The sequence below is a fragment of the Crocodylus siamensis genome, chromosome 10 (assembly GCF_052110815.1).
Source record: "Crocodylus siamensis isolate JL-2025a chromosome 10, ASM5211081v1, whole genome shotgun sequence".
In the NCBI taxonomy this organism is placed as follows: Eukaryota; Metazoa; Chordata; order Crocodylia; family Crocodylidae; genus Crocodylus; species Crocodylus siamensis.
This window is the reverse complement of record NC_143404.1, coordinates 68,062,394-68,089,894: the sequence shown is the minus strand read 5'-3', so window position 1 is coordinate 68,089,894 and position 27,501 is coordinate 68,062,394. Positions and strand designations below refer to the sequence as shown.

The 27,501-nt window shown below is 44.2% G+C and overlaps 1 protein-coding gene across 1 annotated transcript in view; it reads left to right on the top strand.

The window, feature by feature from the left end:
• Positions 1–27,501, top strand: part of CABLES2 (Cdk5 and Abl enzyme substrate 2) — a 35,617-nt gene that overhangs the window by 4,570 nt on the left and 3,546 nt on the right. Inside the window, 8 exon segments of the mRNA XM_090065008.1 lie at positions 17,090–17,161; positions 17,360–17,452; positions 18,630–18,707; positions 20,622–20,730; positions 21,479–21,644; positions 23,484–23,587; positions 25,570–25,676; positions 26,995–27,199. Coding sequence (XP_089921134.1) covers positions 17,090–17,161; positions 17,360–17,452; positions 18,630–18,707; positions 20,622–20,730; positions 21,479–21,644; positions 23,484–23,587; positions 25,570–25,676; positions 26,995–27,199 — 934 coding nt within the window.

Genomic DNA, 27,501 nt, shown 5'->3' with positions numbered 1-27,501 from the left:
TCCTCGTTCCGCCTGCCATTCCTCCTCCTCTTCTTTTTTTTTTCCAGCTTATTCCCTCCTTTTGTTCTTTCAAAGAACACATTGAACAAAAGAGGGTAGAGGGAGGAGGGAAATGGGGGAGCAGAACAGCATGTCGGATCTTAATGAATTTCTGCAGCTGGGCCTGGGATTGGCAGGGCTTGCCATGGGATTGCAGATAACCGAGGGTCCCCAAAATAGCCGAGTGATGAAAGCATGAAGAATGAGAGTAACAGCCCTGAAGGTCCTTGTTTATTATGCATTTATAAGGTTTCACTATGGCACTGATGCAGGGAATAGCTGTTCTGCATTTATTGGAGCCTGCAAACAAATATCTGGGCCAAACTGAAGCCTCAGCAGTGTGCTCTTAACCTTCTGCAAAAAGTTGTTTGCTTTCCCAAATGTAGCTACATTTGGTTTAGCAGTGAGGGAGCTGTTCAGGATGCTGACATTTGTTTGCTGATAATTTAGAAATAGATTAATTGATTTTAGGTCATTTTAGTAGGGAGCGGTGACAAATTATAGTCTTAAGGTTGACAGTAGTATTTTTAAAACAGAGTTGTTACTAGATGCCTCTCAATTAGGTGTCGTTGGGGAGTCGCACACGGATTAGTTCATTATGCAAAACAAGCAAAGTACTTCCCGGTGCTTCTGTCTGGGATTGGTGACGTGTTTGCTTTTTGTTGCCTTCAGCACAACTGCCATTTTTCTTTTGACAACCACGTTCTTTGAAACCATTTCTGCTCACATGCAGGTTGTGAATGAGGCGTTTCATTAAGCATCTTTTGAGCTAAGATCCACCTGGTACTTGATAATATCCTTAATCCTTGTCCAAACCACTTTCCTTGCTTTTTAGTTTTAATTTAGAAAACTTTTGAACCAGGTTGGGATAGCGCTCTGAAGGCAGCGCTGATATTCTCCCCCCGCCCCCTTCCCGAGAAGCCGAAAACATTTACAGAACGTTATCTGCAAGGATGAACAGAATAGAGTGGAATGTGCTGCTTTGTGGAGGAAATAAATATGTCCTGAATTCACTGTTATCGAGGCCTAAAATAGCAGTCAAGTCTTGGCCAGCTCTCCTTTTAGCAAATATAGTTTGCATCCACAACTGCAAATAAATTGCATGTGCAAATATTAGCATTCACATGGCTGGCTTCCTATGTTGCGTCTGCCAACAACAATATGTTGTACTGGGAAGGGAAAAAAATACTGCGAGTTGTGCCTATAAAAGGAAGGATCATTCTTATTAACTTTCGCCAAAGAACGTTGTGCAGAGTTTCTCTTTTGGCCTTCAAGGTCATTTGACATTTTACTTCTAAGTTGACCAATAGTTTCTTTAAGCAGCTTGGGTCCTCGGTCTGTAGAAATCTATATGCAGACTTATTTAGACTTGCAGTTATGCCTCTACTAGGATGCATTTGCTGTGAATTCATTAGAGCTATGAAATGCTTGTGAAAATGCCATTGAAGGATTGATGAGCAGCTAAACCCTGTTGGCTACAGAAAGGGTATAGCTGTGGCAGACTGAGGTGTGTATCCCACATTTTTTTTCCTCCCCCTTCCCTACCCTCTCCATAAGTCACTCATGTCAGTTTGCTTCACCTGTTCTGTAGGAGCCACTGCCAGAAGTCGAAACAGCCTTTTTTGTTTCAGCCTGCCCTCATCTGAGACGGAAATGCGAATTCACAGGCACCTTGGACGTTGCAAGAAGACATGTTGGTGGCCTCTTCGCATCCAGGCACTTATCAACAGGGGTTACTGAAGCAGAACTTAATTATCTTTGTGTTCTTGTGCACATTCATTTTATTTGCTGAAATAATTGACAGCGTTCACGTCTGTAAGTAGAGATGCAGGACTCATGGAGGTTTTACCAGCTTGACTGCATCATTTAAGGGTAGGCAAACAAGGGTCTTTGGGTCCATGTGCTATCTTATATTAGACCAACTAAATAGTTGGGCAAATTGTTCTTTGCAGGCTTTTGGGCACAAACACCCTTTTTCAGGCAGAGTGGGCACAAACACCCTCTTTCAGGCAGAGAAAAATTCGTCGATATTCAAGCGTAATGTGTTTTCCCCAGTCTCCTCACAGCAGATGAGTAAAGCGTCTCAACGTGCAGACACTTCCAAGTAGACCTCTAACTATAGTCCGAGATCTCCATTTTTTAAAAAGCAAAATCTCTTGAATTCACCTTAGGAGAATGCTCCCCCTCTGCAATATGAAACAGTGAACAAGTGTCTCCTCTCAGGTCTCAGGCCGCCTTCTGTACAACAGCTGTATAGTTTCTGAGAGCTGTGAGCGTATGTGATGATGAGTAAATGTTTAGGCTGTGGCATGCCCTTTTACTATAACACTTTGGAAGAAGTCTCTTCTTGATAATTGCAGACAAGTCGACTGTTCAAGCTTGCATCTGCTTGGCTGATCAAACTGATGCTTCTTCCACCTTGCGTGCGTTTGAAGTGCACCCCCAGCACTGCTGCAGGCTGTGGATGTAGGATTTGGGGAGTTGTGGGCAATCTAAGAAGTGATCCATGGGAAGTGCTGACTTAATATTGTGGGCTTGTGCATTGGTTTTATTGCCCTCATGGGGTACTAGTCAGGGCCCAGGGAAAGTTGTTTGCCACAGGTATGAGTTGACTCGTAACATCTCTTTTGCACTTGAAACAACAACTAGCTAACGAAGGGTTGAGCATACCTTTTTATAAACTTCTCTGCCTTGCACACCTGGTCTGACTAGCTAGAATTAGACTTCAGGATATAGTCTGTCTTCCTCCTCCTCCACCCCCTGCTCCTTCATCAAACAGTCAGACCTATGGAAGTCAGCTTAACCGTGCCTGAAGATGCCTATGATCCTTCTCTTTTTTTTTTTTTAAGATTTTTTTGAAGTATCTTGGCTATGAAGTTTGATTACTGTGCATTTTTTAGCACGGGAATAGTCGCACAAGCAAGCACAGATTCTGTAACAACCACAAGGTAGTTTTGATAAAGCAGGTGCTGCAGATTGATTGCCCTTGGCTAAAAACAGTCTGACATGCTTACCTCTTCAAATGCAGAGCTCTCACTCCTACATAGCTAATCTTTGGCTTCTAGCTATTGTATATGTAATCTATTGTAAATTATTATTATTAGAGCTTAACCTTCAGAGAGCTGATGTTAAACTGAAGGACTTTGCTTGCGTGTGAGATGATAATGAAAGTAAATCTTCTGAAATGTACTGTAGGGGCACTCACCCACTGTAAGCCTTAAAAACTCTGGGACCAGCTGACAGCCACCCCTGCCCAATGCTTTTTCCTGTTAAAAGGATCTGGCTGCCGTTCCGGCTGAGGTCTCTAATCCCTTCACCTTGCTTGCAGCAGGCCCTTCCAGATCTGGCATGGAGACCGCCTCTAGGCTAGAACAAACTTTCATGGGACAAAAAGTCTCAGAGTTTTTTATATAGACATACCCATCCTAGCATTGACTGTCTTGCTTGGGTACCAATAGCCTGAAACAGCACAGGTTGTAAAACCCCAACCCAGAACTGAGTAAAGTGGCTAGCCCATGCGGAGCTCTGTTTGCAATGGCTGGTCTCTTACCCCCATGCCGAGCTAGGTACCACTAGACAGTCTTGGGTCTCTGTGCCCTATGCTGTGGTCACGGTGGCAGTGATGTGAAAACCTTTACGTGAATGGGGCTAGAGGATCCGATGATGAAGAAAGAAAGCTTTTCAGACATAATCTGTGTTGTAGATCTGTAGATTTTGGTCTGTGTTTCAGTCCTGTGTCTTCAGCGACACTTGATTTTGCAAAGCCCAGTACAAGAGGAGAGTTTTCAGTTGCACGCGCAAACAGACGCTGCTGGAAACTGCAAATGAAATGTGAAAAGAGGGCCCCAGGCTTTCCTGGGGTCTGGGCGATGGGTTGTATCTCTTCCAAGTGGCTGGGGACCGGCTGGAGTCTTCAGACCAGTTGGCTTGCACATGGGGACAGTGGCTCGGAGCCTGGCTGTACCCAAACACTGGGTTTGGCAATTTCATTGCACCAGATGGCTTTCATAATACTTATTTAATCCTTGGATTGTCTAAATGGGTCTCTTGGTACCAAAACTACAAGGTGTGACTAACACTGAGCTTGTTGCTAGTATCATTAGGCTTTAACCCGATGTGGTTGTGAGTGGGGAGTGTGGTAGAGGAGGGAAAGCCTGGCTCAGTATTCACAAATTTTTCCCTCTATGGTGAACAAATAATTGTCAGTATAAACTATAAAGCCTTTCACTGCCTTGCCTTCCCTTGCTGCCTGTTCCACTTCCACCTTCACTTATTCTGCTCCATTTATTGTGCCCTCCCATTTCTTCTGTATCCCTCATTTGTTTGCCATTCCTTCCTTTTCGCTTTCCCTTCCCACGCATCCCTTCACTCGCTCGCCGCCTGTAAATAGGAGCATATAGAGGGGGCGAGGAACGCTGCATCCACTTCTCGGACTCTTCCTCCAAGTGGTTGGGGAAGGGGAAGACCTCGAGCCCCTCGGAGCTGTGTGTGTGGGTATCTTTAAGCCAGCCAGGATCTTTAATCCTTCCTTGCAGCATGTTTAGTTCCTGCTTATAAGAAAAGCTTTAGGGAAGTACTTATTCAGTTCATCTGTTTTGGACTCTTCAGGGGTTCAGTAAAAGGGGGCAGACCCTAGCAAGAGTCACTGCAGGAGATTGACTCATAGGGACATAGTGGCATGTTTTCTAAAACCTTAGTCTTAAGGTTCACATTCCCTCCCCTGCCTTCCCCCAACTAAAATGTACCTGTCCACAGGTAAAATTGTACATGCAGTTGCCAGGTGCATGTGCTCAAGCAGGTATCCAGGTTGTAGCCATGTTGCTCTAGAAGCCAAAGGAATCAGAACTTGTGGGAGAGGTGATATCTCTTATTAGACCAACTAGACTTTTGCAAAAAAAATCTTTTAATTGCAAGCTTTCGGCCACTTGCTCAAGCAAGCACTTGCAGATGGGCTGTTTTGTAGATGCAGTTTCTAGCCTTTGTTTTTAAGTTAGCCCATAATTGGCGAGTGATGCTTCAAACCCTTGCATCCCCTGTCTCCTCTTTGCTGGGATGCTAGTACACGCAGTCTGTCATCAGCAAATTAAAAAGTAAACTAAACTATTACACGCTGGCAGCCTGCAGTGGGACTTGCACCGAAGGTTCGGTGCTGCCATTTACCCTCTGGTGTGTGTGCTCAGACTTCCTGAGATACGTGGCAGTTTGAGCCCTTCGAGAGGCAGGTGCATCGAGGCCTCCTGGCATGTGCGGTGCCGAGCACAGTTTGTTCAGTGGCGTGTGATGCTGCAGGGCTGAAGCTTATTGTCTCCCCGTCTTTGGAGATGCTTCAGCGCAGCCCATAGAAGTGCGTGGCTCATCAGTGCTGGACCTTTTAATGGCACAAAAAGGTTCCTCTGTAGACAGTGAATCCTTGCACTACCTGAGCTGTAGCTGTGATGAGATGCTTCAGTCTGGTTCACTGCGGCGGGAGAATCGGGCTTCTGTTTTTTACGTTGCTTTTGTTAATTATATAGAGCCAGAGTGGTGCCACTAATGCTGCTTAGGCCATCTGTTTTTGAGGTTCACTGATGCAAACACCAACCCACACTGAGCCTCCCCCATTTGTGTGAAACTAGGCAGGAATGAAGGAGGTTATGAGTCTATTAAAATGCAAACAAGAGTACATTATATTGTCTCAGGGCTGGCCTGAACAAAGGCAGCTGGGACTCATTAAAGTAGGAATAGGAGGAGGAGGAGGCTATGTTAATACTGTGGTATCTCTTTAGCAACTGCTAGTCACATAGCACATCCGACTGATGTAGGCCATGTCTGTGTTGTGGACAAAGGGTTTTGAGTCGCTGAGTGGGTATGCATTCGGTGGGTTTTCAGTGCTGCGTCGGTACAAATGACCTGTCCCACTTCTAAAGTGGAATAACTATTAATAATCTAGTGCCTCTTTTTAAGGTGCTGGAAAAACTTTCAGTGCATGAATTCATCGCATGTGAGCAGAAGGAGAGAATAATTATATGTTGGAGTTGGTTACAACATCCGTGGTCCTTTAACAACATCGTGCAAGTCATGATACCCACTCCATCTGTATTAAGGTTTTGTATTGGAGCAATTAGTAAATACCCCAAATAAGCTGTTTTTTCCAGTATCCTGAACCTGACCTTCAAAGTCATTTTTTCACATATGTAAAAGTGCAGCAGGCCCATGGAAAAACCAGCCATGTGAATGTCCATCCTTGCCGATATTGGCATGTAAATCTGGTAACTGCATAGCTCTCAGTTGTCAAAATCTGTACTTGGGAATATGAATGTCCGTTGTGCAAAACAAAGTTCAGTTCTTGAGTAGACAATAAGTTTCCTAGGGGACAAATCCCATTCAGAATGAGTAGATTTGGGTTTTCCCTGGTTCTTTAGCTATGTAATTGGATGTAGACAGAGGCTTGTCAGTCGGAGATAAATTTCAGATGCTGCAGCGACAAGGTTATAGAAGAACGTAGATTCAATGGGAGAAGTGTGATTGGAGACTAGGAGCTAGACCCAGGCAGGTAGCACCCTGCATGGGAGATGCTTCATGCAGTTCATTCTCAAAGCAGACCTCACGTCCCACGTAGACCGGTTCTGACCCAAGAAGACTGAACTTGCCACAAACGGTTTTGGGACCACATTTCATAGTTTCATAGTTGTTAGGTGCAGGAAGGGACCTTACAGATCATCGGGTCCAGCCCCCCTGCATTTGTTAAAGCATTAGCCAGAAGGGCCTGGCCTGGCAGATAAGAAAATATTGGCTGCTTTAACATGTAATCCTCTTCCCAGGGTAGTAGAACAACACCCCCACCCAGTGCCCTTCTAATCTTATGGGGAAAAAAAGCATTTTGCTATCTCAAAATGCACAAAAATGACAAACTAGGAACTAATGCAAGACTGAAGAAGGTAGGAAAGCAAGCCCTTGTCATAATTAGGATCCCATAAAGTCTCTGATTATGCTGGATATGGTGCCTAGACTGAATTTTCATCTGTGCACACCGAACATGTGGAGTTCATAAAATATCTGACCATATGTAACTAAACAATAACGCTAAGTCAGTCTGGAGACACTGAAGAAGTTGCTTATTGGCTGGAAAGTGTATCATTTTGAGAGCGTGTTCACTTTTTTCCCCTGCACTAGAACCTGTTTTGTTAAGCCAAAGTGGGGACATTTCTTTTAAAAAAAAAAAAAAAACCCCCTCGCCAAAACAGGAGGTGGTGATGTTGGTTCTTTAAAACGATCCTTGGTAGACAGTGCACCCACCCTTTGGACTGATGATCTGCTACTGAATTTTTATTTGTCATGATGTCTGATACCTTGTATCCAATGTAAAATATGCCATTACATGTCCGGGTTCAGGCTTCGTAATTTATGAGGACTTGCATCCTGGAACATCTGTGTTGCAGTGCTTCTTTTGGGCAAACTGCATAGCCCATAACCCTGACTTGGAGAGCCTCGCACAGCACTGATGAATATAGACATACTTTCTACCCCGTTCTCCCCTTGCATTTCACCTCTCAAAAAAATAACAGTTCTTGCATTATTCGTGCTGCTGCATTGCTCTGTTAACAGGCCGGTAACAGCTTCTGCTCAACTGGAATTCTTACATGCCATATGGCATGTACCTGCAGCCAATTCAGTCCTTTTTAAACTTGTCATTTCTTTTAACACCGTCACAGCAGCCCTAATGCCTACAGAAAATAATTCATTTCTGCCTGCTAATTAAAAGGGAAACGTATGTGTGCCCTTTGCTGCAAGGAGGAAAGTGTTTTATTAAAACATTAGTCTTCTTACATCAGCCACCAGCAGTATTTAAGAGGAAAATCCTTTTGATCTATTGCCCGAGTTAATTCAGACGCACAGAAATATGTTTATAAAGGGATGCACATGTTTTTACAATAATTCAGCCTTGAAGTAAAGGCGGATGGTATTTGGTTTTAGATTAATGCCTTTAAATCATCTTCTGGAGAGTTTTAAGCCACTGAAGGTTTCAGGTGACTTTGCATTAGAAAAATGTATTAGACTTGGAATTTACCAAGCCGCCCGTTACGTTCACGGAGCGGCCTTCTGGTGCCGGGAAACTCCCGGGGATTTTGCCCTCGATCTGCAACAGAATCGGGTCAACCTCCCAGTTCTGCTTGCCTGTCCCCTGATGGGTAGGGTTTGTGGTACTGCACCTCTTCTTGCAGCATTTATGCTCATGCTACATTATTGATGTCCTGAGCTAAAAATGAACCATATGTGTCAGTGTGTAAGAAATCCTATCCAGGGACTCAGGATGTTTATGTATCGACAGCAATCCAGCATAAGAGCCGCACTTAAAGTGCATCATAAATCCTTGCTTCACTTTTATTAGACTCTGACATATGTATTGCAGGTGAGCAGACGTTGCATGTGCCGAGGATGCTGCCCTAGCATAATTTTCGACACTGCCATGTCTTTGCCAGTCACACTGGTGGAGAGCTGGGAGGACTTGGAGTTAAAATTGTATGCAGCACAACACATTTTTGTGTGGTGAGAAGTAGGGAATGGGTTTGGCTCCTGATCGGGAGAGATCTGTTGAAGGAGACTAAGTGCCCCATAGCTTTTCTCTAGATCAAGCGCTGTATCTCTGGAGGCATGTGCAAGAGGGCTGAGCTGCCACTTGCTCTTGTCTGTTCTTGTGCTGAAATGTTGCATCGGGACTTGCTAAAGCAGCCCTGAAGTCCTGCAAATGTGAAACCAACTTAAGCACCTTTCACATCTTTTCAGGAGGATGATGATAGTGCATGATCAAGCAAATATGGATTTGCCCATTGAAAACGCTATTAAAAACCAGGAATCCTTGACCAGATTTAGTGCTGGCCAGTGAACTCTGCCATTGGTGCATGCCCGCTGGTCCCATGCTGGTATTAGGATATGCTGCTCTGGATCTCCGAGTCCCAGTGCCTTAAGCAGACTGCTTGGGCACTTGCATGTGCTTCAGGGGTTGAGGGGGTGGCACTTTTAATTCGCTCCAAGAGCTGCTCAAATGAAAGCGCTGCAGCATCTCGTGCAACAGTGTCCCCACACTTGAACTAAAGCTTGCCAAAGTGAAGCGCAGGGATGCTGATACGCGAGATGCGGGAACGCGGTCACAGCCACACTCCAGCAGACTCGATTAATCGAGTCCATTCCAACATGCTGTGATTACAGCACATCGGAGAAGTCTCCACACTCGCGTGCAGGCACGCCAGGTGTGCTAAGGTCAGCTTTTGCGAGTCCTGATGCAGCATTTAGGTCCTGCCAGGTGTAATGGCTATTTCAGATACGCGCTGTACACAAATTCCCGATACATAAATGCTTAAAACTGAAAGGAATACGAGCTGGTTTTGCTTGCACGTTGATCAGATCATTTACTTTGTGCAGCTTAAGCCTAAGAAACACCCACTTCTGCGTGTGTATGGCAGCAGTGTGACCTGAGCAGCTTGAAGGTATTTCCCTCGTTATTAGCATAGCCTGTAAGTGGTAGGTGGGTATTAGGTTGAGATCTCAGAGGGACTGTCTAATCCACTGTGTGTGTCACAGTCAGATGTTCAGGTGTTATGAAGCCTACCATTAAGCCTTAGCAAAGTAATGTGTGTTTTTGTTTAAAAAAAACAAAAAAACCCAGTTTGCTTTGTGCTTTGGAGAAAACTGCAGTGAATAGTTCTGCTTTTCGCATGGCAAATACTTTTCAAACATAAATTGTGCATTATGTGCTTTCCCTCAGTGTAAACTTTTTCATGTGATCTAATCTTTAATGGTGAAACCTGAAACAATTATGTCCATATTATGGGGAGGGGGACTTCTAAAACTTAAAGAGAATTGGAATTTCTTCTCTCCAATTACTGGCCTGTAAATCAATCCTGCACTAATTTATTGTCATTCTTGGATTCAACACTTAAATGTGTGGGAATTGATTACCAGAAGAGCAGTTCAGATCGGATTGCTAGAAGAAAAGAATAGGATGTAATTTTCAAAACTGACTTTGACTGAACAGAACTGACGGGTCCATTTTTTGTCGTTGTAAAGCCAGACTTGAGATCTAGATCTCGTGCAGATTCCCCCAACTAATTGCTTGCCAAGTCATCGGGCTAGGAACTGCTTAGGAGTTTGTTCCTTTATTGTGTTGACAACTCACGATTATCTGACCGGTTGCTTTGGGGATCTAAAAGACCCTACAAAGGAGATGTATATTTTTACAAAAGCAAATCCTGTGTCTTTTAAGGGAGATGCATGAATCCTGACTTAGCCCCATATGTCAGACTGTGAAATTCGGACCCACGTACCTGCTGCTTTCTAGCCATACATTTGAAGAGCAGCAGAGGACATCAGGCTTGCTGTTGATTTTAGCCGACTGCATTTTTGCAGGGATCGTGGCTGCCTTCTGGAAGGATGGGGACTGAATGGGATTCCCTTTGGATCCCATTGGCAATGTGCATCCATTTGGCTAGAGGAGGTTCTTAAGAAGTAATCTGAGACTTGCTTTTTCAGTGCACTTGGACCCTGTAGCTGTGAAGAGCAGTGTATCAAACTCAATTAGCGGCTGCTGGATCACCAGCCCAACTCTTCTCTCCTTTGTTTTGTCCTTGTTCCAATGTCATGTGCGTTAGGATGAACTCTTCCTCCCGCCAGTGCTCATCACAAAGGCAGAATCGGCAATAAATTCCTAACAGAATCGGCAGTAAATTCGATTGAGCTCACACGTACTTTGTACATCGGTGTTGCCAGATGTATGATAATTATCACTTTTGTATGGTAACATTGGTCCTTGCAAAAGTGGCCAAAATGCACAACGATTCGGTTGCTTTTGCTTGAAACACTTTTCAGATTTGACTAATTTCCATCTCCAGCCAACCTGAAATAGTCTTTGCACTGTCCCTCAGGGGTGTGCAATCCCTCAAGCCACGTTGCACGGTTGCCTTTCAGAGTAGTCACAGGTAGCAGCAAAGGGCAACAGTTCTAGCCTGGAATTTGCCTGCCGCCTTCAAACTGAAAGAGGGAACAGCGAGAGAAGTGACAATCAGAGTATCTCCCATTTGTGGCAATGTAATCAAAGTTTGAGAGCCAAAAAGTGTGTGTGTGTGTGTGTGTATTTGTAAGTTTTTGCAATGCACAATAATTTTGAATCTCCTAATATGACCTTTCCAGTTTTCAAATCTAGCAGTACTGGAGCCCAGATGTGTGTGCAACTCCCCTCCAGGGTCATGAGCAGGGGTAGTATGGACTGTTAGCATCTCTGCTCTCCTCCTCTTTTTCCTCTCCTCCTCTGTGATAGTCTAGGACCTGTGCTGTCTCCTTTTTTTCTCTTACTGCCTTGTCTTCTTCACAGAAGAAGCCCAGGAAACTGTCTGTCACCCAAGTCAGTAAACCAGGGACTGACATTTCCGTACATACCTAGTTGGGTTGCTGTGGAGATCAGTCTTTTAATATATGTAAAGCCACATACCTGTGCTAGGTTTGGTTAGTGTTCATGCCTGAAGCATTGTTTTATCACCTGACTAGGCATAGTAAGTTTGAACGGTCTCGTGTAGGACTTTTGACATCATTGCTTTTTAAAACAGCAAAACTTGCAGTGACAAATATGACTGTACAAAAGATCAGCAGCATGCACTGAAGGACCCATCCTGTTGGGGTACACAGAGGAACCCATGGCAGAAGTTTACGACGAGACGAAGATCAAAGTTGATGCCTCCACATCACTACAGGTGGACTGCAAAAAGCTGACACACGTCTCGGTTCCTGGAGCCTGTCCTCACCCTTCAGAGCAAAGGCTAGGCTTTTTCCTAGCTTGATGGTACAGAAGACCATCAAGTTCCCCTGAAATTGCAGGCTCAGAACAGGGGTAGCTGAACAACAGGCTCTTTTTTCAAAATAGTTCTGGAGTTGGGTCAGGTTTGTGCATCTTGGTGCTGAATTGGATCTAGACCCACACCTGGAGAAATATTGAAGGCTTGTAGTGAGACGCAGTCACTGGATTCCCTGACAGAGTTGGGGGCAAAGAAACTGGGAATCCACCAAAGCTGCAGAAGAGTAGAAATGCCTCGCAGAAGATGCCAAGAGTTAAATGGAGAACTTTATTAGAGTTGTAGGATTTTTTTCAAAGTCCATCTGGAAACTGGAGAGATGTGGAAAATATTAAGAAGGAAGCCAGCTCAGCTGACGGGAGCCCTGCTGTTTGGGCAACTAGGGATGGTAAAAGAGGGGCTGGCTGACAGTCCCTTTGAATAGTATTTAGATGGAAAGCTTACAGGGCAGGGGGCATCAAGAGAGCAGCCCCAAAGGGACAGGGTTGGCAGGAGCCTTGCTCATGACCTGAACGAGATCCATCTCCTTCCAGTTCTGCTGCAGCGGTGACCGTGGGAATGTCTGGTTACATAAATACGGAGGAGTGGTGAAGAAAATCCTATCCCTCAAAAAATTTGCTCTTCCTGCCACTTGGGGTGTTGCACCAAGCCTGTCTCTGCCAGGATACTGGTGATAAACAGACCCTTTTCAGAAGGGCCTTAACCTCTAATCCAAAGCTGTGATTTCAGCGGCTTTTTCCTCTCCGTTTCCAAGTCGGAGCTTCTTGGGCTTATCACAGCTATACATAGCGTGCTCTCAGCTGTGTCCTGTTCCAGGGGGGATACTGAAGAGCTGTGTGAACTGCTGGGCTAAAAACTTTGCAACATGTTGTACTCCGTCTTGTTCTGTGTCCTCTGCCAGGCAAGGGCATCCACAGCACTTCCGCTAAATGGTATCACAGCACTGAACCCAGGAGACCTCCCACAGCACACTGACAGTGGAAACGGCTGCGAGAACAAAATTACAGTGGTCGCTTGAGCTAAGTATGAACAAACAGCTAGCTTCAGCTGGGCGACGTCTCACTATTAATGTTTTGAGCTGAAATAATGCTCTTCTACAGGTGGCGCTCCTGCCTGCTGCATAAAGCTTTTTAACAAACAAACAAAAAGTGTGTAAAACTTAACGTGTATCATTTCACAGAGAAATTATTTCTAATTGTCCAGTTGCAGCATCCTAAAAGGATAGAGCCCTTGAAGGGACTTAAACATATTTTTAGGCATGCTACAGTATGGAGGCTTGCCTGGGAAACATTAACAGGGAGATCATTTGGTCTCTAGGTTGCACACGCCATCAAGGGCCTTGGAAACTCCTCTCATTAATTCTTTGCAGTAGGGTGCACTGCAATTCAAGCAAAGCACATCATCCTAGATAAAACTGCTTGGAACCGGATGTTTCATTTTAAATTGGGTTTCATCAGGTGGAACCCAGCAGGCAGGCAGTTAAGTCAGCCAGGGTTTCCTATTACAGGAAAGCCTCGCACTTTTAAGAGCAAGTGTCTAAAGCAGATAGGATCGTCAAAATCCACAAATAAGTCAGCTACATTTTGCCCTCCTGGAAGGTATTGATGTACTGGAGTGTACTCTGAAAAACATACTGTGACAATAGCAAAATTCTGCTGATTGGGCATTTTGACAAGTCCCTAAAATAAAATGCAATGACCTCACATCACTAACTCTCCAGCCAGCATGCAGATTTTTTTTTTCAGTGCAAAGGTGGGCTAGCAAGGCTGCTTTCCCTTTATTGCGTTAAAGTAATTCAAGAGAACAGATCCTACCAGTGCCAGAGACTTAAGGGAAGAGTTGTCCTACTTTAGGGTCAGGATTGTTTGCATCAATGCAGCTAACGTGGAGCAGAATTTGGGTCTGATTTGGGGTCTTTTTTTTGTGCTGTGGACACCTTACAGGAGTGGTGCTTTGCTCTTGAGTAGGATCTGGGATCTTTGCTGTAACCATTTGATACGTTCTGATTTAGGGGGGTCTCTTGACTTCGACTCGCAGGAAACTCTGAAATGGGAGGTGGAGCGTAGCGACGCTCGGAGCCAGTAGTTCTGCAGCCTCCTCTTCAGCGCGCATCGCCGTCAAAGCAGCACAGCTCAGAAATGACTGAGAAGGCAAATGAACGATCCTCTTGCATTCAACCAGACGTGGATATTTTGCAGAGATCGCTTCACTTGTGGTACCTGTACCTAATATTCTGACTTGGAGACTGATCTTTTTAACTGGGCAAGGTTTAGTTGTTCCCCTCTAATCTCCTCTGACTCTGGAGTGAGGCTTCTTGCATCAGTATCCAGCGCATCAGGCAGCAAAGAGTGCAAAGGTGGCGTTGCAGGGTAAAGTCTAGGTTCAGGACAGAGGCCTGGAGATGGAAAACTGAACCAAGCAAGTCTGATTAGAAACTCGTATTGCAATGTTTGGCTTCTTGTTCCCAGAATAGAAGCCTGTCAGCACATCTGACTACATGCAGGTTATATGGGTGCATTTCAGGTAGCGAGTGTGACCTCATCCTTCTAAACGCATCCAAATCTTAACAGGCTTGACCAGTTTTCCCACAGTACTGTGCTTCAGTAGCATAGGGCCACTTGTTAGCCTTGTTACGCTCAAGCTAGGCCTGAAAATGGAGTCCCAAGGTGAGGCTGATTTGTTCTGCAATCAGGGTGACTTTTCTCATTTGCTGAAGATTGGGCAGAGCAAGTGGGAATTGTTGCCTGTTCCCCCAGCCACCCCTTGGGCTTTAGTGGACAATTCAGAAGTGGGTCTGAAATCTTTTTGCTTATGCATCATCCTGTATAATGGCAACTGATACCACCTGCCCCATCCAGATGTGGTTCTGCACCTATTCTGCCGTTTCTGAAACTAATACAGGTGGTTGGTTCAATGCTTCCTTCTGGATATATTGCACCCAAAATGCAGCCCCATACACACGGGTCCTAACCATAGGAAGCTACTAAAGAAACCTGGGTTCTAGCGGTAACACAGGTGAAGTCTTGTCCTTTTCAAATTACCATGCTGCTTGCATACAAGGACCCTTCATTGGAGGGCTTTTTGGAGCACTGTGCTTTCTAAAAAATATCCAACAGTTCCTCGGGGAATTTAGAGCTGTCAGATTTACTTTGTGGTGGAAATGTCAAATTCTGTAAGTTGTTATAGATTCCCTTAAGCCATTACTCGTTAATTGTAACAGAATAAAGGGCACTGAAAGCAAAAGGGAGAGAAATACCCGCAGCTGTGCAGTTGGTCTCGCGTCTCCTTACAAATTAATTGGGTTTCAGGGTTACTTGGAGGTTTGTTTTTATTTTAAGTAATTTGAACAAAATAGATTGCTGCATTTAAGACTGGATGGAAACTACTTGGGGTGGTTAGTACAGAAATAACAGATTCCATTTTAAAGTCTTTGCCCGACGGGACGTTTTAATATAATATAGGCAAAACTGCCTGGAGATCTTTTCTCTTGGCATGCTTATTAGCAGCAACTCTTTCCTACTCCGTTCAGTAGGAAAACTGGTGTGGTTTTAAGTTAGAGGTGTGGATATCCGTGTCATAAATGATCTTGGCTTGCCACAGACACTGCAGATCTTGTAATTGCATGGAGAGCACCATGTCGCGGCAATTTTACAGGATGATTATGATGTAGTGTTGGGATGTTTTTAAGGCCTAACTACCAGGTATCTGCTGGCACTGACTTAACAGCATTGGCAATGTCTCTAGAGCAGTTCAGAAGAAAGCAGGAGAAGGAAAGAGCATTTCCCCCCCTATATTTTGGTTGTAGCATGCTTCCACTTCCAAAGTTGGGTGCATAAAAGTTAGGCACTAAATGAGGCAGCCTATCTTCCTGCTTCCTCCACACCCTGCCTTTGGGTACGTCTACACTGCGAAACAAAAGAAAAAAAACCAGCGTGTGTGATCTGGATTCTGGTTAGCTGTTAAAGCAGCGAAGACGGCAGCATGGGTTGTATCGGAGGCTGGCAGCCAAGCCAAGTCCGAGATGTTTTAACCTGAGTTACTAACCAGAGTTAAACACAGTTGCCTCTTTCCAGTTTGGCTTCTAATAAGTGTGGCTGCTTGCTTAAGATGTTGGAGAAGGAAGCGAACAGTAAAAGTACTTGATCAATAAGAAACCAGGTGTGCAAGGGAATGCCTTCAAACTGCAGATCTCATGACTTGAGGGAGAAACAGCTGCAGTCCTCAGTTTTCAATGCAAAGCTGCTCGAATTGTGTTCCTCCAAGGATATGGGGAATCCCCTTTTGTTTGAAGAATCCTATTGTTTTTCAAAATCTTACCAAACTTTTTTTTAAAGCACCCCCTTCCTGCCTGCCTAAATCATCTAGTACATCCAGCATTGCTCAGGAACTGAACTAAGAGATGCAGTCAGGGGAAGGAAAACGAGAGCTTTGTCTGAGCACGTATAGTGTATCTGCTAAGATGGGGGGAAGAAAACGCGGAATATTAGGAATTGTGGTAAAATGCTAAGACTTGGTCAGATGTTAGTGGTGATGATGTATGAACACGGCCTGATGGAAGATTTTCTGTAGACTTTCAGATGCCTAATTGAATCTAAATGTTCAGCAGTAAATAACTTTAAAACTTGCAGTCAAGTCTTGGGGACAGTGTCCATTTTCCCCCGCTGTAATGTGGTGTGTCATTAACTGTTAAACTTCTAGTAGCTTTTTCTCCTATGCCTTCTTTTTTTAGGATTCAAAATGGGCACCAACTACTCTGTTTTCCTTTAACAGACCTCTCCATGTTGTTAATACTGTCACTTATTGAGCCAGGCTCCACATTAGCAAAGTTTTAGGTTTGTCTAGAAACCTACTGCAAGATTGCTGTTCTGAAATCAGAAAAAAACCCACTCAAGATAACATTTTTAAGTTCCAGTTTCACTGATTCCTGAAAAGCATTGCTTGCAACCAGGCTCTCCTTTTCTGCCGACTGTATTAAGGTTTTCGGTTAATCGGATAGCTCTTTCAAAGAGGTCAGCTTCTTAAAGCAAATAAAAAGCCGTTTATCTTTTTTAGGAACTTAAAAGTTCGTGGCCTTTTACAGAAGTTTAAAATGTTGAGACTGGTATATTTTTTAGGCCATGTTTTGTATGAAGGTCTGTTATCGTAAGACATCATAGAGCTGATGCCATTTCTGATCTCAGAGGCCATGAACTAATAATGTTCGTTCTTTACGGTGTTGTACATTTTTACAGAAGGCGTTTTATCTCCCAGCGCTGCTCTCTAGAATTTTTAGAAGACATAGTGGAATATGCCAGTGCGCGAAGGTACTTTTTCAAAAGCAGCATTAATCTTAACTCGTTGCATGCCAGTCCTCTCCTCCCTCACCCATTTCCAAGCGAATCTCTGAGGTCCCGCATGCCAGTGCTGCCATCTGATCATAAAGAAGCCTGCCTTTTTTTATTTTTTTTATTTTTTTTAATTTCTCAAATATTGCCTCTCTTTTTTTTATTTTTCCGTTGCAGAACCAAGCACATATCTGGATCTCCAAGACACAAAAGCCTGAAGAAGATGCATTTCATCAAGAACATGAGACAATACGATACAAAGAATAGCAGGTAACACTTGATCTTCCCTAGAGGTTTAACCGTCCCTTTTTGCCCCTGTGAAAGAGAGCTTGCCTGTGAATCCTTCCCTTGAATTCAGTAGGTCTAGTAGACAGGAGAAAAGCTGGCAGAATTAGGTCGAATGTAATTATAGCTTAATGCACATGAATGTGTCTGGGAAACAGGATGGCTTATCCGAAACCTTGATTCTTGGATACTTAAATGGGGCATTCATTTAGACTGCATGGTTTGAGATTGCACTTGCCTTATGAAGGATAGCCGCACGTGTCTCACTGCTAAGCTGTATGGTGGTAAAAACCATAGGGGCAGGGATGGCCAGCGTGGAACGGCAAATAGTTGAGCCATGTGACATCTTGAGTATGGTTTGGGTGGGAGGAAAATTAACAGCCTGGTGGTTTTGGTGTGTGGAGGTTTGAGCTCCTGGTTAGAGCCTGGGCTGTAGTCTGGCCCCCGCCCTTTTGGAGAAGCAGTGCTCTCCAGCACAACGAGATGCTAGAAGGGATGTCGAGAGACCCGAGTTCATATGCAACTTGATGGAAACAGAACTCGGGCATGTCCCATAACCCCTCTGGGTGCCTCTTCTGGTTGGCAGAACGAAGCTTGCGATGCTTGCCTGCTTTTATAAAGCACTTTGCAATCTGAGGAAGAAAAGTTTCACTTGAAAGAACCGTGGGTCCCTTCTGTCTGTAATTAATGCCCTGGACCTAGTGGTTTAGGGAGCTGAGGGAAGAGCATGACGGCAGATTGTCTCCTGTGCACTGTAGGTTTTTGACCTAGGCTCTGAATGACTGGCACGCAGGTGCAAACATCCCCAAAGGCATCCTCTTGCTCTAACAGTCTGTCCCCGCTAACTGACTCAGTCTAGAGCGCTCGAGACAGAGCATTTCTGTGAGCAACCAGGATAGGAGCCTGGTGCTGTTTTCTCAGACATTAAGATTTTTGCACTTGCGGTTGTGGGACCACAGTGTTAATTGGGAGAGTGGCGGGTGTTGTGTTGCTGTCCTTCCTATTAATCCCTCAACAATCCTAGGCACTTTTAAAAAGCTGTTTAACAAAAGGCCGGATGTGTACCTTTCCAAGAGGTCTGCTAGTGATTCTCATGTTTTATAGCTGTCCAAAACTTTCAGGTTTCTGACTCTCCTGATAATGTCTTCCCATCTGCCTTCAGGATCGTACTGATATGTGCCAAGCGAACCTTGTGTGTGGCTTTTTCCATCCTGCCATATGGGGAGAGCTTACGGATAAGGTGAGGCAATAGGTTTTTAACTTGACTTTTGCACTTTTCTGCCAAGTGATCAGTCTGTTATGCTACACACCAGTGGATTTTATTAAAGCTGCTTCGTAAGTTAGTGTAGCTAGAGCATCTTGTGACCCATTTCATTTCAGATTACTCTGAAACATAAGGAATGTGCATATATTAAATGTGTTCATCTGACTCATTAATGCATGCACAGATTGCAGGGTGATAATTAAGTAGTAAAGTGAAATAGAAATAACACATTGCCCCGAGCCAGTTAAAGTATTCAGCCAGCGTTTCCAGAAAAGGAGACCATGAAATCACCCACTCTTTCCAGCATTTATTCAGGCTTAAAAGCCTGGGTGCATAAGCAGCCTGTGCTTTGGGATTGAAAAGGGTAAGAAAGTCTGAATTGTGCAAAAATATATGTATGAAGGCAGCCATTGGTTTCACTAGGACAGCTCATAGACAACTAAGCAAATGCCCGATACTTCATGTCGGTAGGAGCACTTGAGTGGTGTAGCAGCACCGCTGTACTAATCCAAGGGAGCACATGCAAGATAGAAACAGTACATACCAGTGAAGGTGTGCTTTGCCATTAGAGCAAAACCACTCCCCACTAGCAGGCTCTACCGCTAAAAGCTCAGTCTTGCTGCTGCAGCTGACTGCACTAAAAGCTCTCTGCCAACACAGCTGTTCAGAAGACCCCTCTTCACAACACTGACAGTCGAGCTGTACTGGCTAATTATTTTATGCTCGTAGTTGGAGGTATCAGTATAGACATGAAGGCACCTGCTGTCATTACCAAACCTATTTTTGGAGTTTTGCCACATGGCCATTATTCAAGCTTTAAGATGCTCTGAATTACTTCAAGCTATAAAAGCCTGGAAATGTAAAGGTACTAAAAGCCACAGACTTGTGGGCTATCAAGAACTGAAAACACCCATCTATGGCAAACTAAATACGCTGTGCTTTGGAAACATAACCATTCTGTTCACGTCATACAAAATAGACATTAATGCAAATATAGCCTAAGGAAGCAAGTGAGGGAAATCCTTGTAGCAGTCCCTTGTGAGCCTTAAGTTAACCCTGAAGGCTATTGGTGCATACACACTCTATAGAAGACATTGTTTAATTTAATCCACCTTTGCCGAAACAATTGTGTTGTCACTTGTGTCCTGTGCATAACACATGGAAGAAGGAAACGGATGTTTAGTGGTGGAAAAGGCATTGTATGCAAACAATTCCATAAAAATAGGCATTAGGAAACCTCCCTTGCTTCATGGGAAAGTAGCAAGGTCACTTGAAAGAGCTGAACTGTCAAGCTGGCTGCCAATTTGTTCCACTCTTCCTTGTAAGCTGCCAGTAATATTCTTTGGCCAAAAGACAGGATTTTTCATTTCAATTGGAGTAGGGGACAGTGGTGAAGACCGACACCGAAGTACAGTTCTTTTTAGTCTGACCCATATAGGGTTGGGATGACTCTTAGGATCATGTGCTCAATATCAGAAAACTTTAATTGGAGTCCAGGGGTGATGATAATGGGTCTGCTGCTATTGCTTGCTGCCTGAAGCTTTTGTTAGCATGTTATGGGTGGCTTATTTTTTTTCTGTGTGTAGAAAGACTATATATGGCTCCGTTAAGTTTATACTGAGCATGTAAGTACTGAGCTGGATAAAAATAAGATGAAAATAGTTTGTGTGTTCTCTGGTGAAGTGAACGTCTTACATTTTGAGTAAGGCATTTAAAAATTAATGCTCCCATGAAAAAGGGGGATGAGCAGGCACATAGTTTCCACATTGTGGAAATCTTACCATGTGGTGTTAATTTTAGATCTGTGATAGGTCTGGTGTTTACTGTAGGGGAAGTTTAGACTAGTAATGCCGTTTCTGCTAGTACTTCACCATGTCCATCTGTTCACAGTGATCTAAAAATGGAAGGGCAGAAGCAGCGGCATCCTTCTGGCGGTGTTTCTGTCTCTTCGGAGATGGTTCTAGGAATGGAAGGAGTGGAGCTCGGTGCTGACGGCAAGGTAAGCAAATGCTGTCGTGTGCCCTCCCCATCACGTACCCAAGAAACCATGCCATGCTTGAGCAGACCCCTGGCAGGAGTAGAGGACTGAGAACTGGTAGTTGCAAGTGCTCTTCCCTGCTATTACCGCATTGCTGTAGGGTGGGTTACTTGCTTTCTCTGCCTTATTTGCTGTTCATCAGCGAGATTTTCTGCTTTTCATATGTGTAGAAACATCTCCACTGAGTGTAATCTCTTAAGATCCTTGTACAAAAGCTGCCCTGAGATGGAGGGGGGGATAAACATCTTGTGAAGATGGGCCACCATTGGGAGCATAGTGGGTCTGTGGAGGGCCCAGTCCAGTTCTCTCCATCACTTTCCTTGTGCCTGAAAGTATTGGTCCTTGGGTTCCCAGTGCCATGCGTCCAAGCTGCTGTTTGGGTAGCAGTGTAGCTATTTGTGCTCAGTTGTTAGGCAGTCTGCCAAACTGCTGCAAGGACTAAGTGGCAGGAGGAAAACAATGCTTTTCAGAAATGTATACCTCTCTGAAACATGAATAGACTAGAACGGGTGGGTGAATGGCGAAGGGACTTCTTTGGCATCAGGGCTTTTCCCTGTTGAATTTCAACATCCTGCTGTGAACAGTGAAGGTTACTGCAAAAGAAATGCAAGAAACTTTTATAATGGAAAGCATATGTCAGCCTAAATGCCAGGGGCTGTCAGCAGACCTTTTCTCCCCACCCCTTGCTAAAGCTCAGTATCTTTTTCAGGTTGTGTCCTATGCAAAATTCTTGTATCCAACCAATGCCCTGGTTTGCCGCAAAAATGATAACCACAGTGTTGTTCCTGCATGTCGAGCCGGTGCTTCACGAAGTCTTCCAGGGTCAAGATACAAAACCGTAACAACTAAAACCATACCAACCGGAACAGAAATAGGTGAGACCACCAGTTGCCTTCCAGCTGAAGGGAGTTCAGTATCTTTGTGTGGTGTATAATGGTACGAAATGACAGGTATATTCCTGCCTGGGCAAAGCAGGTAGTTAATGGGAGTTGAAGGCAATCAGCCAAACCCCCCCCCCCTTTTTTTTATAGGAAGGCTTTGGTAAATTGAGAATTTCTCAGGCTTCCATTCTTCACTCAATTCCCAGAGAAGGGTAAACATGAAAATAGTTTGATTAACTTGTAAGCGCGAGAGAGTAGAAATCTAAGAAGACATGGGCTGCACAACTTTGTTATCTGTCCCTTTGTAATCAGTTGGTTACATTTCCTGTTGGGGAATGAAACTCAGCTTTGTAAAGGGAGATTTTTCTTTTTTTAGGGGGGAGACTTGTGTCCCAGGTGTTCAGACATGTAAATAAGGAAGAACTCTCCCCAGCCTCCTGACAGTGCCTAAGCACAAACATGGTACTAAGTGTACTTGAATTCAGACCAAACGCTGTAGGAATCATGTAGCAGCCTAGAAAGCTCTTTTTATGTGTACTTGGTTGCTTTGTCTACTGTGTCATACCCCCTGGGATGGGCAGGCTGTCATTTTTCCCACTTGTGCACATTTAATCCTGGAGGGTGAACTCCTGTTTTTTGCATGCATTTGAAAATACCTTTTCTGGTCAGGTGCTGTCCTAAGAGAATGGTTAAGGAAGCTGATATTGTTCCTTACCTGTAGAAGAGGCTTCTGGTGTCCCTTTCCCACCTGCTAAACCAATGCAGCAACTCTTTTTTTTCAAATCAGAAACCAATGCATGCTAAAGTGTCTCAGTGACAAAAAGAGGGACAGTAGAAACAACCTGCCTTATTCCACAGACTGGCTACTTGGGTTAAATTTACAGAGCAGCTGTGTGCTCATCAGTGCAGTTGCATTATAGATTTGTGTGGGAGTGTTGTAGCAGCTCTGTCACCAAATGCAGACTCTTTAATACATGAGCCAGGGGGGAGACCAATTAGTTTTACTTTTGGATCCCCATGTTTTATGGCTTGTGGACTAGGAACTGATATACACAATCTGGACTCCGCAAAAGATGAATATTGGAAGCCTGAGGCACTGGGTTTAGTTATCAGATGAAAACAATTGGTCTAATGTGAGACTGTAAGGGCAAACTGTTCTACCTCAGCCAACAGATGCAACTCTTATTCTTGCATGGCCTCGCCAGGGCTGGGCTGTTTCTTGTGGCCTTGCACACAACCCACACACATCAGCCTCTACCACAAATTCGTCACCCTTGCTACTGAGCGTACCAGAGTCGCACAGAAGGGCTCTTCTGTGCTCCTGCGTGTATCTGAGGTGAAACATTGATAGGATAACAGGAGAACACCAGCTACAGCAGTTTGTCCACAAGCCATGATAAGTGGGTGCTTTTAAATGTACGACTGGTTCATCCTTTTATTCTGTGTTCAGGAGGAGTGCTTGCTTCATGGTATCTTGTCAGGCTTTGTCACATGATATACTTTGTCACATTTATTTTAAATGGCAAAAAAAAAGCAAGCTCTTGTAATATGCTTGCTAGCAGTGCACTTGTGGCTTCTCCTGAAGTCATTACCACCATCCAGATGCTGGCTTGTGGTCTAAGACATGGCCCAGGGTGCATGATGGAGTGCAAGCCTGTCACTTGTGGTTCAGAGTCCACCATGCCATCTGCCCCAGGAGCTCGGGTCTGTGAAGTTAAGTCCATTTCCTCCTTCCGCTTGAAGATCGTTCAATTCCAGAGGTGTCTGTGTCTTTAGAGCTGGCTATTTGCCTCTCTTGTGGCTCACACTGTATTGGCTTTCCCATGCCTTCAGGAAACGAAGCTGGAGAGTCAACAGAGTACGATCCAAATCTCCTGGATGATCCTCAGTGGCCCTGTGGAAAGCACAAGCGTGTTCTTATCTTCGCATCTTACATGGTATGAAATGGAGTTACTTGGCCTGGCCGCCTGTTGATCACACAGGAGCTCAGTGCTATCAAAAAGCCATGTCAGTGGGGAGGCAAGGGAAATGTGTCCTGTTGGGCAGTATAATAGCGATAGCTGTGTGTTGGGCTGGAGTGCTTGAGGAGAGCAGTGCCATGTATTGAGATTAACAGTTTACCATGGGACTTTTCTCACCTCGGAGATTTAAATTTTATTATTTGAGATTCCAGGACAATGGCCCAAAGTGTGGACTCAGTTGTAGGCGACTATGCAAGGGCTGTATGTTCAGTAGTATGTAAACTGGGCATGGTTATTCCAGCTAGTCTGTAAAGGTCCATTTCCAGATGCTGCACTAGAAGCTTGTGGAAATGACTGGGTATCATAACCTGAAAAACGCATTTGTCCATTATCTGTATTCCTTGAGTGACGGTGTTCCTCACAAGGCTTCAGAATTATTTATTTTTTTCCCAGCCCCTCCAGTTGGCTCATACACCATTACGTTGCCTAATACAGTTAAGTAATTGTTGATTCTTCCAGATGGTTTCCCCTACGACTGCACTTTTAACTTTGTATTAGCATTGCAAACTCTCCTAAAGCATGGAAATAACACAGAATTGTGGTCAATGGCTGTGTAGAGGGTAGGAGGAAAAATGATCTAACTGCAGAGCTGTGCTGCTGTTTTGCTGATTGGTTCCCAGTTAGGTGGAGCTGAGAGATCCCTGGCACTGCCCTCAAACTGACCCAAGTCAGTGGCGTGGTCCTTGATTTGTTTGTAGGGTTATAGGGCATGGATGGGCCAACAATTACACCTCTTTAAAGTGCACGGAGTGGAAGATGGTGTGGTGAGTTTGCTGCTCAGGAAACAGCATCATTGATCTGTGTGCTCCTACCCTGCAGCAAGTGAAAGCTCAACCACAGTGATTTACCTCTGCATGAAACAGATGCTAAATGATTGCAATTTGACTTTTACCACCAGGTCAAACAGACAAATGAAGTGGTTACAGCGAATTCAGGTGAACTGTAATAAGTCCTCCCCACACTCCACTTCATCTGCTTGTTTAGTTTGTCCCCAGTCCTAGCCTGCTCTGTGGCTTAGGCTGAGGATTCAAACCTGTCTCAACACTGGGATAACAATAGCTTTTCCTTTACTCTGACTTGGTTCATTTGTGTTTTGTAACTACCAGTTACCTTAGCGCTGTGGAGTAGTGAGTCTTGGGATAAAGCTGATGTTACCAGCCTGAAGGTAAACAGGCTTTACTTTGCATGGATTTTGTTTTGGGGCATCTCTTTGGCATGAAATAGCAGTCCAGTTCAAACAGCTCAGATTTTTTTTTTAATGTGTTGGGTTGGGGAGTGAACTCACCCAATGGATCTGAAATCACACATGGTTTTTGCATATGCAAACTTACTATTATAGGTAAAAGGTTTGTACAGACTTGTTTGGCTGCCTTCTATAATGGGTATCTGTACTTAACATGTCAGTGACTACAGTGTTTCTACCACTGTGCCCGTTTACTAGGGGAGGCTTTTTAGTGAGCACTGACAGCTGAGTTCCTGTGTGACCAGAGTACATCTCCCCTGCCCTTTACTGGATGAATCTGAATGTAAATGGTTAATGCAGTTGATATACCAGGTTATAGGAAAGCTGGGACTAGAAAAGGAGCCTGGTCTCCTGGGTTGCATTTCTGGCTCTGGCCCTGGCCCTGTAACTTTAGGGCTATCGCCAGTCTTTGGCTTGGGCTTCATTGTCCGTAGAACAGAGAGATCCGTCGATCCTCCAGGTTGTTGAGATGTAATATCTGTGAGCATCAAGTACAGCTTAGGAGCAACAGCACTGCAGGAGTGTGAAATGCTTCTTAATAAATGACTTGCCAGTCTGCGTCAAGCACAGGCTGCCTTTGAAGGACACCGGTAGTGGGTTATACACAGTCAAACTGCAGCTGTTTTAAAGAAAATGTCCCCCTTGTGGGTTGCAGACCACCGTAATAGAATATGTGAAGCCTTCGGACCTTAAAAAGGACATGAATGAAACATTTAAGGAGAAGTTTCCTCACATCAAGCTGACACTGAGCAAAATTCGAAGGTAAGGAAGAAGCGCTAAAGAACAGATGGGGAGATAGAGTCAGGCTCTTGTATAAGTCTCTTGTACAAGCTGCTTTTCTCTAACACTTGTGTGGAAAAAGTAATTCTATTAATAGTGTATATATGGTTAACTGGCAAGAGATTACCAGTTTTTAGGATGGCAGTGGATGGTAGCCATGTGCAGGGTTGCTGCAACTACAAAGAATGAGTAAAAGACTCTTTCTTTTAGATTAATTCTGCTTTGTTGTTAACCCACTACTAACATTGAAAAATCACAGCTCTCGCCACAATCACTCGCAAACTGATGGATCAAAGATAATTGTCTTCCCAGCCCAGGGTGCAATTATTTGTGCCTCTGTCTGATGCATGGAAGAGTATCTCGTGATCCTGGGTTGTTATAAAAAAAAACAAAACAAAACAAAAAAAAAAAAAGCAACCCTGCAGAATAAGAGAGAATTCCAGGTAGATTTGCATTGCTTATAACACAGCATGGTGATTCCCTTTAAAGAAAACCAGTTGCTTATTACCACGCCTGCTTTCTGTTTAGAAATTGTATTTTGAATTGACTTACTGCTAAAAGAACTGAAGGAAAAAAGTGCGAGTGGGAATGTTAATCTTCAGCATAAGCACTGCTTGTGCCTCTGTGGGCTGCAGTGCTGATGACCATTAGCTACGTTCTCAGCAGGATCCTGGGCTCTGACGTCCTGCATGAATATCCAATCGAGACCCTGACCACACAAACCCTTATACATAGGAGCAGTCCTATTTGCTTCAGCAGGCCTCTGCACGGGCACAGTTTCCGTGAGTCCCAGGAGTAAAGGGGTTGACTGAGTCAAGCTCTGTGAAAATGCAGGTCCCTGTAGAAAAAAGAGAATTGGTTTCTTGAAAGTAATTTAAGGGGTTTCAATTAATACAAAAACTTAGAATGGAGTCTTAATAGGACTAATTTTCTCCATACTGATCGGTCTCATGAAGCCATTAAAGTCGAACATGAAACTCTCCCTATTGCTTCTTAGATTTATATACTCAGTGCTTTTCTGGGAATGTAATGCTGGCTTCAAAGTCCATGCAGCAAGGTAGCTCCATCTCTGTGTCCATTCAGGCGCTTGCTTCTGAAAATATCAACTCATGTCGGCCAAAGTCCCCTGGGAACCACATTGAGAAGACTGGGTCACTTCACATGCTTTCAAACAGCCCTTAGATAGATTTTAAACCAGCTTTGTGGAAGCTGAAGACCCTGTCCGTGAGTCCTCCCCACCTCCAAGTTTCTAAAAGATGTTTTAAAAACTGTAGCACCTGACACTTTTATCCCGACACAGCTTGAAGAGAGAGATGCGGAACCTGAGCGAAGAGTGCAGTCTGGAGCCAGTGACTGTGTCGATGGCATACGTTTACTTCGAGAAGCTTGTTCTCCAAGGCAAGCTCAACAAACAGAACCGCAAACTGTGCGCTGGTGCTTGCGTGCTGCTTGCAGCCAAGATCAGCAGTGATCTCAGGAAGCATGAAGTCAAACACCTTATTGATGTAAGTAGCTGGGATTTCCTTAGGTGGATCCCAAACAAGCCTTTTCTTTTTAAATTAATGTTTTCGTTTTGCGAGACCAGGGCTTCTTTGACCACATTGAAACTCCAAAATGTTACCTACATTTTAAAATTGGGTTTCAGATCTTTGATATTTTTAGGCCTCTACTCTTTAGAAATAGTTGGTTTTGATCTGCAAAAGTGTGAGGCCTTTGTGTTTTAAAAAAAACAAAAAAACCAAAAAACCTGAACATTTGCATGGAAATTGGGTCTCTCAGCTGCCTGTTTCATAATTGGGTTTAATAA